This window comes from Drosophila sechellia, chromosome 2L, assembly GCF_004382195.2.
Source record: "Drosophila sechellia strain sech25 chromosome 2L, ASM438219v1, whole genome shotgun sequence".
In the NCBI taxonomy this organism is placed as follows: Eukaryota; Metazoa; Arthropoda; class Insecta; order Diptera; family Drosophilidae; genus Drosophila; species Drosophila sechellia.
In genome coordinates, this window is record NC_045949.1 from 16,914,033 (window position 1) to 16,928,717 (window position 14,685).

A 14,685-nucleotide genomic window follows, 5' to 3' on the forward strand; every position below is an offset into this window, starting at 1 on the left:
GAAGATATTTCCAAATAAAGGCAGTTTCTTACAAAAACTCAACGAGTAAAGTCTTCTTATTTGGGATTTTACATTTGGTCAATCGAGCCTTTAATCGACTCTGCAGTTTCCCCCTACCAAAGGTAAGGAACTCAGAGAAAGGCCAGCTCCTTTAAGCATCTTACAGCTAAAGGTAGCAAAAATAAGTGACTCTTGTTTCCCCCTACCAAAGGTAAGGAACAGAGTATAAATATAAAAAGCAAAAAGATACAAAAGAATCTTTTATGTTTTAAAACAAGCACCTTATAGTCTATAGCTAAAGGTTGCTTTGTGTACCATTATAAATTGTGGTAAGGCGTGCTTGAGGCCATACATCAGCAATTGTGAAATTAAAAAGTGCATAACAAAAGTGCCTTATAAATGCTCTAATAGCATTAAATCAGCTCATAAATAGAGTGCAGTGTATATGCCATAAGAGCATAAATTAAATAAAAAGTGCCTGAAAACAGTGCCTTATAAATGCTCTAATAGCATTAAATCAGCTCATAAATAGAGTGCAGTGTATATGCCAAAAGAGCATAAATGCCGAAATAAATGGCTAAAAAACAAAAAAACTGACTGGACTACAAAAATAATAAAACGTGCCAAATAAACAAAAAAAATCATCTTTAAACATCAAAGGAGCCTCTACCAGCAGCAGAAGCAGCAACAACAGCAGCAGCAGAAGCAGCAACAGCAGTAGCAACAGCAGCAACAACAGCAGCAACAGCAGCAGCAACAACAACGACATCAGCTAAGTCAAAACAAGAATTTTCTGTTTATCCAAACACACATATATATATAAATACATATAAAATACATATACACGTACTATATATATTAAGAAATTACAAAAAATTTTCAAAATGATGTCAGAAAAGACTATTCAATTCCTTAAGAAGCAGTCCGAAATTATTTTGGAAATTAGAAAGTTGGAAGTAAAACCAACATTAACAGATGTAGAAATTCTAAAATTAAATGAGCTTCAAAAATGTTTCATTGCTAATCATAGCAATTTGTTAAAGATCGGCGTTGTCGATCATGAATATTTTAACGCGAAGCAGTATGATTTAATAATGATGGTGTTAGAAAAAATTAAAAATAAAAATGAAAAAATTAAGGGCGAGTCGGTAGAAAACACTTTCCCTAAATCAAACACTGTCCCTAAATCAAACCCTCCCCCTACATTAAACCTTGAAATGTGTGGTCACCCTGAAAAAGAGGGTATAGCACAAAACAACGCTTTAAAAGTAGAGCAGGCATTTCGAAATAATGTTGGCCAATTTCGAGTATATCTAGAAGATACGTCTAAACTAATAGACAGTAGTCCAGATTTCCTTAAAATAAGGAAAAATAAAATTGAATTTTTATGGCATAAAATAGATAACCTGATTGAACAGGTGAATAGTCATTTTGAGAGCTCGCTATTCGAAGAAGAAATTAGCGAACTTGAATTTGACAAACAAAATATTCTTACAGCCATTAATAGTCGACTCAGTGGCACAATAAATAAAGCTGAAATGTCGACGGTTGTTAAGGCGGAGGAGTTACCAACCCTGCCTAAAATACAGATTCCCACTTTCTTTGGTGATTCCAAAGAATGGGATCTTTTTAATGAACTCTTTACAGAGCTCATACATGTGAGAGAGGATCTCAGTCCTTCTCTCAAATTTAATTATCTAAAGTCAGCATTAAAAGGAGAAGCCAGAAATGTGGTTACTCATTTACTGCTCGGCTCTGGAGAAAATTATGAAGCCACTTGGGAGTTTTTGACCAAGCGATATGAGAATAAAAGAAACATATTCTCAGATCATATGAATAGGCTTATGGATATGCCAAATTTAAATTTAGAATCCAATAAGCAAATAAAGACATTTATTGACACGATTAACGAGTCAATTTATATTATAAAATTAAAGGCACAATTACCAGAAGATGTGGATGCAATTTTCGCTCACATAATTCTTCGGAAATTCAATAAAGAATCACTCAATTTATATGAAAGCCATGTTAAAAAGACAAAAGAAATACAGGCACTTTCTGATGTCATGGACTTTTTAGAGCAAAGGCTCAATTCTATATCATCATTCTCACAGGAAGTAAAACCTGTAAAGAAAATGATTAATAATAACAAGAATAAAAATTATAGTGACAATTGTGCATATTGCAAACTACCAGGGCATTATTTAATTCAATGCCATAAATTTAAAATAATGAATCCAGCAGAACGGTCTGACTGGGTAAGAAAAAATGGGATTTGCCTAAGATGTCTGAGGCATCCGTTTGGTAAAAAATGTATAAGCGAGCAGCTTTGTTCGACTTGTCGTAAACCTCACCACACGTTACTTCACTTTGCAGGTCATAATCCAGAAAAAGTGAATACGTGTAGAACAACAGGTCAAGCCTTGTTGGCCACGGCCTTGATTCAAGTAAAGTCGAGGTATGGAGGCTTTGAACAATTAAGAGCATTGATTGATAGTGGCTCTCAAAGCACAATTATTTCAGAAGAGTCTGCACAGATTCTAAAATTGAAAAAATTTCGGTCTCATACTGAAATAAGTGGAGTATCTTCCACAGGAACGTGCATCTCCAAGCACAAAGCGGTTATTTCGATAAGAAATTCTCCGAAAAATTTAGAAATTGAAGCAATTATTCTCCCAAAACTTATGAAGGCACTTCCAGTCAACACGATTAATGTTGATCAGAAAAAATGGAAGAACTTTAAATTAGCCGACCCCGATTTTAATAAACCGGGTCGCATTGATCTAATCATTGGAGCAGACGTATATACTCACATTCTGCAAAATGGAGTTATAAAAATAGACGGTCTCCTTGGGCAAAAAACTGATTTCGGGTGGATAGTTTCTGGATGTAAAAAATCCAAAGGAAAAGAAACCATTGTAGCCACAACAATAGAAATAAAAGAGTTAGATCGCTACTGGGAAGTGGAAGAAGAAGAAAAAGATGATATCGAGTCTGAAATCTGTGAAAATAAATTTATCAAAACGACAAAAAAAGATTCAGATGGGCGATACATTGTGTCAATTCCATTCAAGGAGGATGTCACCTTAGGAGATTCAAAGAAACAAGCGATAGCTCGTTACATGAATCTGGAGAAAAAACTAAAAAGAAATGAAAAACTTAAGGTTGACTACACTAAATTCATGAATGAATACATGGATTTAGGACACATGATTGAAGTGAGTGATGAAGGCAAATATTTTTTACCGCACCAGGCAGTGATTAGAGATTCAAGCCTTACGACCAAATTGAGAGTAGTTTTTGATGCTTCAGCAAAAACTACGAATAACAAAAGTTTGAACGACATAATGTGGGTTGGGCCACGAGTTCAAAAAGATATTTTTGACATTATTATTAAATGGAGAAAATGGGAATTTGTTGTTTCGGCAGACATTGAAAAGATGTACCGACAAATTAAAATAGATAATGATGATCAAAAATATCAATATATTTTATGGAGAAATTCTCCAAAAGAAAAAATTAAAACATATAAATTAACCACAGTCACTTACGGAACTGCATCTGCACCATATTTGGCTACCAGGGTTCTGGTAGATATTGCAGATAAATGTAAAAACCAAGTTATTAGTGCAATAATTAGGAATGATTTCTATATGGATGACCTAATGACTGGAGCTGATTCGGTAGAAGAAGCTAATAAATTAATAACATTAATTCTCCATGAATTGCAGAAAGTTGGATTCAACTTAAGGAAATGGATTTCCAACAATTCCAAAATATTAACCACTGTGGAGGACACAGGGGACAATAAGGTTCTCAATATTATCGAAAATGAATGTGTTAAAACTTTAGGACTAAAATGGGAACCTCAAAATGATTTATTTAAGTTCAGCGTAAATTGTAATGATGAATCAAAAAATATAAATAAGCGCGTTGTGTTATCAACGCTAGCAAAAATATTTGATCCGTTAGGATGGTTGGCACCAGTCACGGTTTCAGGAAAACTTTTTATTCAAAAACTTTGGATAAATAAAAGTGAATGGGATCAGGAATTATCCATAGAAGATAAAAATTATTGGGAAAAATATAAAGAAAATTTATTATTGTTAGAGAATATTCGAATCCCAAGGTGGATTAATTCAAACAGTTCTTCAGTCATTCAGATTCACGGATTTGCGGACGCCTCCGAAAAAGCATATGCTGCAGTAGTCTATGCTAAAGTAGGACCTCATGTTAATATAATAGCTAGCAAAAGTAGAGTCAACCCTATAAAAAATAGGAAGACAATTCCCAAACTCGAGCTGTGTGCAGCTCACCTGCTTAGTGAATTAATCCAAAGACTAAAAGGATCAATTGACAATATAATGGAGATCTATGCTTGGAGTGATTCCACGATTACCTTAGCATGGATTAACAGTGGTCAAAGTAAGATCAAATTTATAAAAAGAAGAACGGATGACATTCGGAAATTAAAAAATACTGAATGGAATCATGTTAAGTCAGAGGATAATCCAGCAGATTTAGCATCCAGGGGAGTGGATTCTAACCAGTTGATCAACTGTGATTTTTGGTGGAAAGGTCCGAAATGGCTAGCAGACCCAAAAGAACTTTGGCCTCGGCAGCAGTCTGTAGAAGAACCTGTCTTAATAAATACGGTATTAAATGGCAAAATAGATGATCCTATTTACGAATTAATAGAAAGGTATTCCAGTATAGAAAAACTTATACGTATAATAGCATACATAAATAGATTCGTGCAGATGAAAACAAGAAATAAAGCCTATTCATCAATTATTTCAGTAAAGGAGATAAGAATAGCGGAAACAGTTGTTATTAAGAAACAACAAGAATACCAGTTTAGGCAAGAGATAAAGTGCCTTAAAATCAAAAAGGAAATCAAGACAAATAATAAAATATTGTCATTGAATCCATTTTTGGACAAGGATGGGGTTCTAAGAGTTGGAGGAAGATTGCAAAATTCCAATGCAGAATTTAATGTTAAACATCCAATCATTTTAGAAAAATGCCACCTAACAAGCTTATTAATAAAAAATGCTCATAAGGAAACATTGCATGGAGGGATAAACCTAATGCGAAACTATATCCAAAGAAAGTATTGGATTTTCGGGTTGAAAAATTCGTTGAAAAAGTATTTAAGAGAATGTGTAACGTGTGCAAGGTATAAACAAAATACAGCTCAGCAAATAATGGGTAACTTGCCAAAATATAGAGTGACGATGACATTCCCGTTTCTTAATACTGGAATAGATTACGCAGGTCCTTATTATGTTAAATGTTCAAAAAATCGTGGCCAAAAAACATTTAAAGGATACGTTGCTGTATTCGTTTGCATGGCCACCAAAGCCATACACTTAGAAATGGTAAGCGATCTAACTTCAGACGCATTTTTAGCAGCACTCAGAAGATTTATTGCTAGACGGGGAAAATGTTCCAATATCTATTCAGACAACGGAACAAATTTTGTAGGAGCTGCAAGAAAATTAGATCAAGAGTTATTTAATGCAATACAAGAAAATATAACGATTGCAGCGCAGCTTGAAAAGGACAGGATTGATTGGCATTTTATTCCCCCGGCAGGACCTCACTTCGGAGGTATTTGGGAAGCTGGAGTTAAGTCAATGAAATACCATTTAAAGCGTATAATCGGCGACACTATTTTGACTTACGAAGAAATGTCAACTCTTTTATGTCAAATAGAAGCATGCTTAAATTCAAGGCCATTATACACTATAGTTAGTGAGAAGGACCAACAAGAAGTTTTAACACCAGGTCATTTTTTAATTGGAAGACCACCTTTAGAAATAGTCGAACCAATGGAAGATGAAAAAATCGGAAATTTGGATAGGTGGAGACTTATCCAAAAAATGAAGAAAGATTTCTGGGTTAAGTGGAAAAGTGAATATTTGCATACGCTCCAGCAAAGGAATAAATGGAAAAAGGAAATTCCTAATATAGAAGAAGGGCAAATAGTTTTATTGAAGGATGAGAATTGTCATCCTGCAAGATGGCCTTTAGGAAAGGTGGAAAAGGTGCATAAGGGGAATGATGATAAGGTCCGAGTGGCTAAAGTAAAGATGCAGGAAGGATATATCACTAGACCCATTACTAAAATTTGTCCCTTGGAAGGAATAAAGTCTGTTGACAAAAATGAGGCTGACCAAGAGCCAAAAAGACGAACTAGAGCGACATCGGGAATGTCCAAGATCGGAATCATTATGGCAATGTTGTTGTTTGTGTTAAGTTGTCAAGTTTCTAGCGCATTACCTAAAGATATAGCACCAAGATATTCTATAGACAAAATAAATAAAACCTCAGCAATATATCTAGACCCGCTAGGAGATGTTGAGATTGTGAGTACTTCTTGGAATTTGGTTATCTATTATAAAATGGATCCATATTTTAAAATGTTAACAAAGGGTAATGCGCTTATACAAAGTATGAGGAAAGTTTGCGAAAGACTTCATAGCTTTGAAGAGCAATGTAGTCTAGTCTTAGATAATATGCAAAGTCAGTTATCGGAACTTGAAGAAAACAATAAATTGTTTATGATGCAGTCTAGATCTAGAAGCAAGCGTGCTCCTTTCGAATTTATGGGTTCCTTGTATCATATTTTATTTGGTATAATGGATGAAGATGATAGAGAGCAATTAGAAGAAAATATGAAGAATTTGTTAGATAACCAGAACAACCTTGATAAACTAATTCAAAAACAAACATCTGTGGTTGATTCAACTTCTAATCTATTAAAGAGAACAACAGAAGATGTTAACTCCAATTTTAGAAGTATGCAAATAAGAATTGAGAACATGACAGAAGTTCTTAAAGAAAATTATTATGTTTATAAGGAATCAATAAAATTCTTTATGATTACGAAACAGCTACACTCATTGATTGAAGAAGGCGAAAAAATTCAAGCAGGCATTATAAGCCTGTTGATTGATATTAATCACGGTAGGCTAAATACAAATATTCTCAGGTAAGGTTCCTGCGAATTCAAAAGTCCGTCTGCAATGTACTGGCTCTCAAATTGAATTGTTTGATTTGCCTCAGCAAGGAGTTTTAAGCATTGCGCCATATTGTACGGCAAGAACCGACGATAAAATTCTAGTTGCCCACCATAACATTCAGTCCGAAAGTGAAGAATTATTATCAACACCTTATATAGGAGAAGTTAGTGAAGTGCCGAAGATTATTTGGGATCCGCTGAAACTATCAATATTAAATCATACTGAGGAATTTGAACGATTGAATAATGAAATTAAATTTATGAAAGAGAACCATCAAAAATTGAAAGATTTACATTTCCATCATATTTCCGGACATGCTGGATTAATTATTGCCTTAATACTAATGATAGTATTAATAATATATTTCATACGGAATGTGCTGTGCAACAAAGAATGCAAGCAATAACCTTTGCAGGTCCGTTGCCAGTACTATAAATATCAATAGTAAATAAACAATAAAATAATATAACAAATAAAAATATACAGTCCACTATATCGTTGTTTAATAGAAAATGTACTTCTACATAGAAAAAGCAAAATGTTTAAAATAAGTTAATTGAGTACAAATTGTTGAATTAAAAATAATATAAACCATAATTGTAATCCAATAAAATTAAAAGCCAGAAAAACTAGGCCCATTGAAATCTTAGTTGCAAAATAAATGAACATATATCAAATAAATACAGTCCACTACTGTTATAAATGCAACTAATGTACATCTCAGCTTTGCTGGCCCTTTGGCAGAATGTTCACACATGAACACGAATATATTTAAAGACTTACAATTTTGGGCTCCGTTCATATCTTATGTAAATGAATCGAGAGCGATAAATTATATTTAGGATTTTGTTATCTAAGGCGACATGGGTGCATTGCTCAAAAACATGTGCACACCACATGAGTCAGTCACTTGAGATCGTTCCCCGCCTCCTAAAATAGTCCCTTAGTGGGAGACCACAGATAAGGTCCTCGCCGCTCAAGATAGGCAGATGTGCCCGAGCGTGGGACCTCGATAAGGCGGGGACTATTTACTTAGGCCTCTGCGTAGGCCATTTACTTTAAGATGCGATTCTCATGTCACCTATTTAAACCGAAGATATTTCCAAATAAAGGCAGTTTCTTACAAAAACTCAACGAGTAAAGTCTTCTTATTTGGGATTTTACAAGGCCAGAAATCAGTTTCACAATTGGAATGGCCAGAGCATGAAATCAGAATGAAAGCGATTGGCCGGAAGGAAAACTCTTCGGCTGCCTAGACTGTCAAAAGGAATTTTCAATCACGAGACAAAATGCCAAAATAAGTTATTGGGCAAACTCCGGCTGGGTATCCTTGTATCTAGCTTTACATTGCGTAATTAAATATTCCCCAGACCAGTGAACATTCGGAGGCAAAGTATTAATAGATGGGGAGCAGCTGAAGGTTAGTGGGTTAATCATATCAGCATCTCAGCAATTAGCCTGGCCAATGGTACTTAGAATTTTCCTAAAATTTCCTAAGCAACTTAGACCAGGGAAAATTATTGGAGACACCTTTTGTGATGGAGTAATTAAAGATTTTTATCCTTGAGTAGACAAATGTTTACTTTGCAAACCATTAGGCAACATTTGTTAAATGCTTCTTCTACAAAAGAGGGACAAAATAGATACTTTCTGTTAATTTGAAATGTAAATGCATACACAAGTTTTAATCCGAAATTATTTTTTATAATTACAAGTTTCTTTAATAAAACTTCAAAATTTTTAACACTACTGATTGTTGGAAAGGAGGGTATGATTTCAGCGGGTCTCGTTTTTAGAAGTGCCAGCACGATTATCTGGATTGGATTTACAAATACGAGCAGGAGGCAGCTTCTCGGACGTTATTTTCAGTGAACTCTTGTTTTCACGTAGATTTTGGTTTTGAGTCGGAACAACCGAAGGGTATGGGACGCGAGGCTCGCGACTTGGTTCATCGTCATTGACCGAAGGGATTCGATGCAAGTGAGTTAAAGAGGCCAATTCTTCCGGCTCTGCTTTGCTAAAGAGCTCGGCCTTCAGTTTTTGGTAGCAGTGATGGCTGGGGGAGAAACCTGGTTCAGGCTCAGAATGATCTGATAACCTGTATTCGGATTGACTTTCAGAATATGAGTATTTGGTTGTCAAGTTGCTTGCTTCGCCGTGGAGCTGATTGTTTTCACTGCACGCTTCACAAGATTCCATTCCGCCTTCGCAGTGAATATTATACTCTGAACTGGTCAACTCGGCAAATTCGTCGGCTATAAGACGTCGAGCCAGTGGAACCGAATAGAACTCCTTGTAGTGCACTTTTCGACGCTTCTCAAACTCCATTCTTCGCACTTTTTCCTCTACAGACTCGGGAAAGTCCTCGTCCGCCGAGGACTCATCTGAGTCTCCTTCAATGCCAAATGCCGGCATTTCTGACTTTGAAGTGTGTCTCAACTTTTCGATCAGCGCATTTGTATCCAACTCCTTTGGCAAATCCTCCTCAAAGACGAAGGGTGTCTTCGGTTCGTCGATGATCATGTGCCCGTAATCCTTACCAGCCGGGTGGAACGTGGCCAGTATGTTGACCTCATCAAATTTGGCCGCCTTGAGGCTAAATTGCGCACTGTTGTTTCCCGACTTTAGGATGCCCTTTACTTGGTCCCCGTCCATTCTTGTTTGTTGCTATGTGTATTTTTTTTCTTTGAGAGGAACTAATTGCCGAACTAAAATGTAATAGTGTAAACTTGTGTGCCCTATTTGGCTTATAATATTTAACTGACAAGATACATTGTTTTGTGAATAAAATATAAAAATCGGAGCCCACTTAGAATTTCATTGTATACGTTCGCGAAGACGTTTTATTTTATTTTATTATCACAAGTGTTTCTATGAACTCTACACAGAAAGAACTTTGTTTAACATTTTAAATTGGGATCTAATTATGTGGAAGAAGGCATACCTGCTTCAAATCCCAAATTATTTTTCATATATGTGATTTTAAAATTATTTTATTTATCGTTACTATACATTTTAGATTTGGATGTTTATGTATGTTGTTCAAATCCTGCTTAGTGTAGTTTCAAATTCAATGTTATTCAATCATTATGCTCTGGTAAAATAAGCCAAACATGTTTATTAATTAGAAATGAAGTCCTTGTCTCCATATCGAGCAAATACCCAACCCCTAATCTCGGATAATACCAAATCTCCGATCAGACTGTGGACGGATTCACTTTCAAAATATCAAGTGGTTTTCCTGCTGCAATCTCGAAGTAATCCCTGTTGCCATTGCTACTGTTGTTTTTGTGTTGAGGATGTCAAGAACTCGATGTGTTTGTGTGTGGATGAATGTATTCGGTACTCCAATCGCGATACTTCATACTCGGCGGGAGCAGTTTCCAATCGCAGCCATCGAAACCACAAAGTAAACTCATTTTGACGTGTTCAAAAGGGGGTTTGGCCGCCCGTTGGATGGAGCGATTGGGTGGTTTTGTTAAGCGGAGTCAGAGCAAGGCTTCATTATTGATGCGCCATAGTGGAGTCTTTGTTATTGATGTAAACATATTCATCACAAACATGTTACCTCCGATACGGACGAAAACGAGGAAAATGGGGGAAGTGGGGGCGGTAAATCAAGTGATGATAAGAGGCGTGGGGCAACCAATGCAGTTGTGGCAGTTGCAGTTGGCTCTGTGGCAGCTGCCACTTCAAAACACTTCACTGCACACCGTTTTTCCCGCTTTCCACCGCTTTTCCAAAGGGAAAAGTGAGGGAGTGCCGCATGTGAAGAGGGGCTAGAGGTCACGGAGCGCTGTATTGGGAATTGATTGCAGCACATTATTTCACAATTTTGCCAGCAAATAAACAAGCCTTTGCCGGAGTACGTTCAGATACGAGCCCAGACACCGCGGGAAAAAGTGGTTAAAAATATTAAAGGCAGCTATATTTTAATATATTTTGTTGTTATATATTTTGATATTATCAGTTTCCATGTATCTGATGAAATGTCTAATTAGGTTTATATTATTAAAATGTACCCATCATTAACTCAATCCGATTTCTCGCTGTGTAGATCCCCTGATACGCTTGCACGCATATGACGAGCGGATGCTTATAAGCTCAGTGGATGCGACAAAACAGCAGCATAAAAGTGACGATGACGAGGAGATGTCCTCATTGCTCTCCTCCACTTGTTCCTCCACGCGATGATGACGTTGCGATGTTGTGACCCGTTGCGAGGTGAAGACGATGATGATCATCAACATCATGGTGATGGAGATATAGGCGATGCCGGCAAACAGTCAACAACTGTTTTCCAGCTGCAGTTTTCCTGCCATGTTTGATTGCCTCTCTGCCGGAGACGAAATGCGATGTTGATGCGGCTAGGAAATTTTTCCTTCGATTTACGAAATTGCAGTTGGCCCGATTGCATTTCTTATGTGCATCAATCGCAACAATGTGCAGTGCCAGCAGGATGTGTGCATTGCGTATCCGCAACTGTGTATCTGTGTTTGAGTGTCTGCGTATCTGTGTATCCGAGTATCTGGGTATACGTACACATACATATGCGCATAAGTAACAGCTGTGAGGTGAGAAAACCGAACGTGGGCAAGGAGCCTTCCTTGCATCCACATATCAACAGGATTTTATGGCAAAATCATAAATTTTCCTCGACTCTTTCGGCTCTCGTCTTCCGCTATGCAATGCAACATCCGTTTCCGCAAGAAGTTGCATCGAAACGCCCCACACATTCGGCATACAGTGAACTATGAAAAGGCAAGCCGTCTTTGCCTTTTGCCTTTTTTCCTTAACTGTACTACAGTCAATCTTGGTTTGAGAAATTACACGGTACTTAAAATATATAAGTAAAAGTAATAGTATAATAATAGTATAAGTAATATATATAAGTAAAATTGTTGTACCTAATTTTTGACCAGTAAACCAAATTAAAATTTATTTTATAAAGTTTATTGCAGCCCTTGATTGCATTAAAAGAAATATTTTTAATTTGAACTAAACTAAAAAAAACTAAAACTTTCCACATATTTTTAAGCTATCCCAAATTTACAATTATGTTTTACCCTCAGGTCTTTTGGAAGATTCCATTTAATCCCTGACGATAAATGACATGATCCTTTACTTGTCCATCGATGAGATCCACCACTGTATTCCAATTGGGAGCGCAAAAGGTTATGCATATTTATTAAAAACTGTCTGCTGCGATTAAAAGCCAATCAGACCAATTGCAAATTCCTTTTATTGGCCAACCCCCCTCCCTCTTCATTCATTTCGGTCTCTAGCCCCCACACTCCCCCACCATCCAGCAGGCTGTACTTTATAAATATTTAAAATTTAATTTTTGCATTTCCACACACACAGCCCAGTGCCTATCTCTTTTTCTCGCACTCAGTGTACGCTTGAATGTTGGTTTTGCAGTTTGAATCTTTGGACCTGTTCAATTGTGGGATGCAAGGTATACACAACTGTTGAAAATAACAAATTGTTAACTATATAATGTAATATCTTAAACTGAGCATTGCCTATAGATTATTTATCATTTATATTCCCATAAAACCACATGCTTCCTAGAAAGCTAAATAATTATAAAAACAGATTCAATGATTTTATACAAAATTTATTCCAATTGTATAAACTTCAAAAATTCCACACTAATACAGCTTAGAAAAGTTGGTTGTGGGGAACCAGAAAGTCGTTAAAGAGTACACATAATTTTTGCAGTAAGATTAAAATGATTTCTCCATCTACCCCCTTCCGATTCAGCTTACTGCCTTTGCCTGCGTTGCAATCGAAGCGTGAAACGTTCCAAAAGGCAAACACGTTGAGCGGAAATGTACCGCGTTTCCCTTTTGAGCCACCACCCGCTGCTCCACCCAATGCACCACCCCCCAAAGAACTCGCAGCCAAAACCAAACCAATACCTGGATCACCTGCAATCCCGTTGTGTTTGCCAGCCTGCGAGTGTGTGTGTGTGCTGGCAGTTAGCTAGAGCTTGACAGCTTGGCAAACAGTTAAATAAAGTTGGCATCTCTATACCGAAATCCTCCCCAAACCCGTTCTTCTCCCCTTTGAGTGTGTTAGCCTGATTATTATACTCTACACATCGGAGAGAGTGTTTTCCATTTGGCCATCGAGTTTGTTTGGGATTCAATTTGACTTCCACCGAAAGGGGCCAAAGTTTAATTCGGCTAAAGTCTTCGTTGACGCAAATGACATTTTCTTTTCGGAACAATGGGAAAAATTCAAAAGTGCATAAGGTTTTTGTTGCAAAAAAATATGCTTTTCTTAAAAGTTCGACTCTTCACCTTCTTGGTTTGCATTATGATATTGGTAATTGAAATAGTAAATATTAATGAGAAAAAACAAACTGATTATTTCCTATCTCATGTAACATACGTAGTGGACTTAGTAGCTCCCATGTGCTAATTTGATTTGGTTTTGACAACACTGATAAGCTTACCAAAATAGTTGTTTTTTACATGGTTACCATGTTAAGCTGAACTGAAATTCAATTAAAATGGTGTAAACAACGTCATGGGAACCAACAGCATTTGATGAGCTAATGATCAATGAACTAAGGCAAAAAGTAAATTAATTAGCTGCATCCAAAAAAAGTTTAATTGACGTTATCTTTAAATAGTTTGTGACTGCAGCGAATAAAGTTACTAGTTCAATTAATGGCTAGTTCAATTAATTTTGTAATATTTTTACACACACTCTCCAAGAATGCACAACCAACTTAATTATCAGCCACTTCTCGGTAGTATTACAATTTCATGACAATGACACAATGGGGCAGCTAATGAATATGAATTACAAGTGTTTCATTCCTTTGGCCTGTTTGCCCGTTGGCCCCTTTCCCTGAATTTGTTTGTCCAAGGAGCAAACACGAAGGCAGCGACAAGAGCAGCAACAAACAAAGGCTCAAACAAACAACAAGCCGAACAAGACAACTGCAAACAAACACCGAGCTGATTGTGCGACAAACAGAGAGGTGGATAGTCGCCCAGAAAGAGACGGTCACAGACTTACCCACTTATGTGAGGCAGGAAAACTTATGCGACAAAGTTTCACCTACCCACCAAAGTCTGCTGTCCTTTTACATAAACTTCATGGTACTTTCTGCGAGTTACTCCACTGCACTATAGGCTGAATGGTACCTTTTTGTGGCCAAAAAGCTCAATAACTGATCCAGTATTTGATGATAATGAGGACTGATTAAAAAAAACATTGCAAAAACTTTTACTATAGATTGTCGTAAAAGTGGACTGCTTGCATAAGAAATCTGAAGCTATTTGAAAGAAAGTACACAGCTTGGCTTAAAATGGAGACCGTTTATAGCATTAAATCAATCTACGATCTACTGGCCAGCCGTCAACGTCTTATAAATTATAGAGTGGAAGAACTCAGAAATGAAAGGTCCCGTAGTCGGTCCTTCAGTCGGTAGAAGCAAAAAAAATAATTTAATATCTTTATCCGTTCTGGAGTTAGAAACCACAAAAAATATAAGGTGCACAATTTTTGGTATCATATAAGATATGGCCTAGTGTAACCGAATACAAGAAACAGACACTAAATATCTCGTTCCGTTTTGATGTTATTAATTTTGGAGACAAAAAGGTAACATTTTGCCTATAGTGCACTGTCTTTTCTC

At 36.6% G+C, this 14,685-nt stretch overlaps 2 protein-coding genes across 2 annotated transcripts; one reads left to right on the plus strand and one right to left on the minus strand.

Moving 5' to 3' along the window:
* Positions 1 to 812: 812 nt before the first annotated feature.
* Positions 813 to 7,535, plus strand: LOC116801557. The gene is made up of 2 exons (XM_032721935.1): positions 813 to 5,754; positions 7,193 to 7,535. Exons 1-2 carry the CDS (start codon positions 885 to 887, stop codon positions 7,432 to 7,434), a joined length of 5,112 nt encoding a protein of 1,703 aa, XP_032577826.1. The 5' UTR covers positions 813 to 884; the 3' UTR covers positions 7,435 to 7,535.
* A 1,170-nt stretch (positions 7,536 to 8,705) lies between these two features.
* Positions 8,706 to 9,821, minus strand: LOC6614469 (protein phosphatase inhibitor 2). The gene has a single exon (XM_002038866.2). The coding sequence runs from the start codon at positions 9,681 to 9,683 to the stop codon at positions 8,805 to 8,807; it is 879 nt and encodes a 292-aa protein (XP_002038902.1). The 5' UTR covers positions 9,684 to 9,821; the 3' UTR covers positions 8,706 to 8,804.
* Between the last annotated feature and the right edge of the window lie 4,864 nt (positions 9,822 to 14,685).

Excerpts from the sequence above, each read along its gene's own strand:
- LOC116801557 (XM_032721935.1), top strand. The coding sequence starts at position 885 with ATGATGTCAGAAAAGACTATTCAATTCCTTAAGAAGCAGTCCGAAATT. Across the intron at positions 5,755-7,192 it reads AAGGCCATTATACACTATAG|TTAGTGAAGTGCCGAAGATT; the intron begins TTAGTGAGAAGG and ends ATATAGGAGAAG.
- LOC6614469 (XM_002038866.2), bottom strand. The coding sequence starts at position 9,683 with ATGGACGGGGACCAAGTAAAGGGCATCCTAAAGTCGGGAAACAACAGT.